The sequence below is a fragment of the Pyrgilauda ruficollis genome, unplaced genomic scaffold (genome assembly GCF_017590135.1).
Source record: "Pyrgilauda ruficollis isolate IOZ18807 unplaced genomic scaffold, ASM1759013v1 scaffold2982, whole genome shotgun sequence".
Lineage (NCBI taxonomy): Eukaryota > Metazoa > Chordata > Aves > Passeriformes > Passeridae > Pyrgilauda > Pyrgilauda ruficollis.
In genome coordinates, this window is record NW_024524358.1 from 1 (window position 1) to 1,585 (window position 1,585).

At 51.3% G+C, this 1,585-nt stretch overlaps 1 protein-coding gene across 1 annotated transcript; it reads right to left on the bottom strand.

The window, feature by feature from the left end:
• Window positions 1–3: 3 nt before the first annotated feature.
• Window positions 4–1,282, bottom strand: LOC121356394 (sodium/potassium-transporting ATPase subunit alpha-3-like; the record flags this gene model as incomplete). The annotated part of the gene is made up of 2 exons (XM_041472706.1): window positions 1,139–1,282; window positions 4–129 (listed from the first exon to the last, which is right to left on the bottom strand). Coding segments are annotated over exons 1-2 (270 nt in total), but the record flags the coding sequence as incomplete, so codon positions are not given.
• Window positions 1,283–1,585: the final 303 nt, after the last annotated feature.

A 1,585-nucleotide genomic window follows, 5' to 3' on the forward strand; every position in this document is an offset into this window, starting at 1 on the left:
CATGCCCTGCTGGAAGACGGAGTTGCGCCGCGTCTTGCAGATGATGAGGTCGGCCCACTGCACCACCACGATGCTGACGAAGAACGCCGTGTGGCACGTGAACTCCACCACCTTGCGCTGCTCGTACGTCTGGGGAGGGGGGGGCGCTCCGTCAGAGACCCCTCCCCAAATTATCCAACCCCCCCCCAAAAAAAACCCCGCGAAAAAAGCACGAAAAACCGCCAAAAAATGATGGAAAAACGCCCCAAAAATGATCGGAAACCCCCCAAGAAATGACCAAAATCGCTCAAAATGCCCCCCCAAAAAATGATCAGAATCCCATGAAAATCGCTCAAAACGCCCCCCAAAAAATGATCAGAATCCCATGAAAATCGCTCAAAACGCCCCCCAAAAAATGGTCCAAACCCCCCCAAAAATGATCAAATTGCTCAAAACCCCACCTAAAAAATGATCAAAACCCCCCAAAAATGATCAAAATTACTCAAAACTCCACCTAAAAAATGGTCCAAACCCCCCAAAAAAGATCAAAATTGCTCAAAACGCCCCCCAAAAAATGATCAAAACCCCCCCAAAAATGATCAAAATTGCTCAAAACACCCCCCAAAAAAATGATCAAAACCTCCCAAAAATTCAGGGAATTCCTCGGCACAGTGCGACCCCCGGACGGGGAGGAAATCCCCAGAAATGGAATTTGGAGTGCACAAATTGCTCTGGTTTTGGGGACCCCCTGTTTTCAGAGACTCCGATTTTTGGGGATTCCCATTTTTGGGGATTCCCGTTTTTCGGAATCCCCAATTTTGGAAAGAATCCCCATTTTTGTTTTTAAGAATCCCCATTTTCAGAGATCATCATTTTTCAAGGTTCCCATTTTTGGGGATCCCCATTTTTTGGGGACCCCCATTTTCAGGGATTCCCATTTTTTGGGGACCCCCCATTTTTGGGGATCCCCATTTTTTGGAGATCCTTCTTTTTGGGAACAACCCCCCTTTTTGTTTTTCAGAGATCCCCATTTTTCAGGATTCCCATTTTTTAGGACCCCCGTTTTTTGGTATCCTGGTTTCCAGAGACCCCCATTTTCAGGGATCCCCCGTTTTTTGGGGACCCCCATTTTTGGGGACTCCCGTTTTTGGGGACGCACCCACTGCTGCCCGTAGGAGTCCTCCAGGTCGTTGATGGTGCGGTCGTCCCAGCGCAGCCGGATCCCCACCAGGCACGAGGGCAGGAACCCGTTCTCCGCCAGGATCACGAAGTAGGCAAAGAACCCGCCCAGCGCCTGGATCATCCCTGCGGCCGGAACGGGGGCTCAGGGGGGTCCCGGGACCCAATGGGAGTCAACGGGACCCAATGGGAGTCAACGGGACCCAATGGGAGTCAATGGGACCCAACGGGACCCAATGGGAGTCAACGGAACCCAACAGGACCCAATGGGAGTCAACGGAACCCAATGGAAGTCAACAGGACCCAATGGGAGTCAACGGAACCCAATGGGAGTCAACGGGATTCAACAGAACCCAACAGAACCCAATGGGAGTCAATGGGATCCAGTGGGACCCAATGGGAGTCAACAGGACCCAATGGGAGTCAA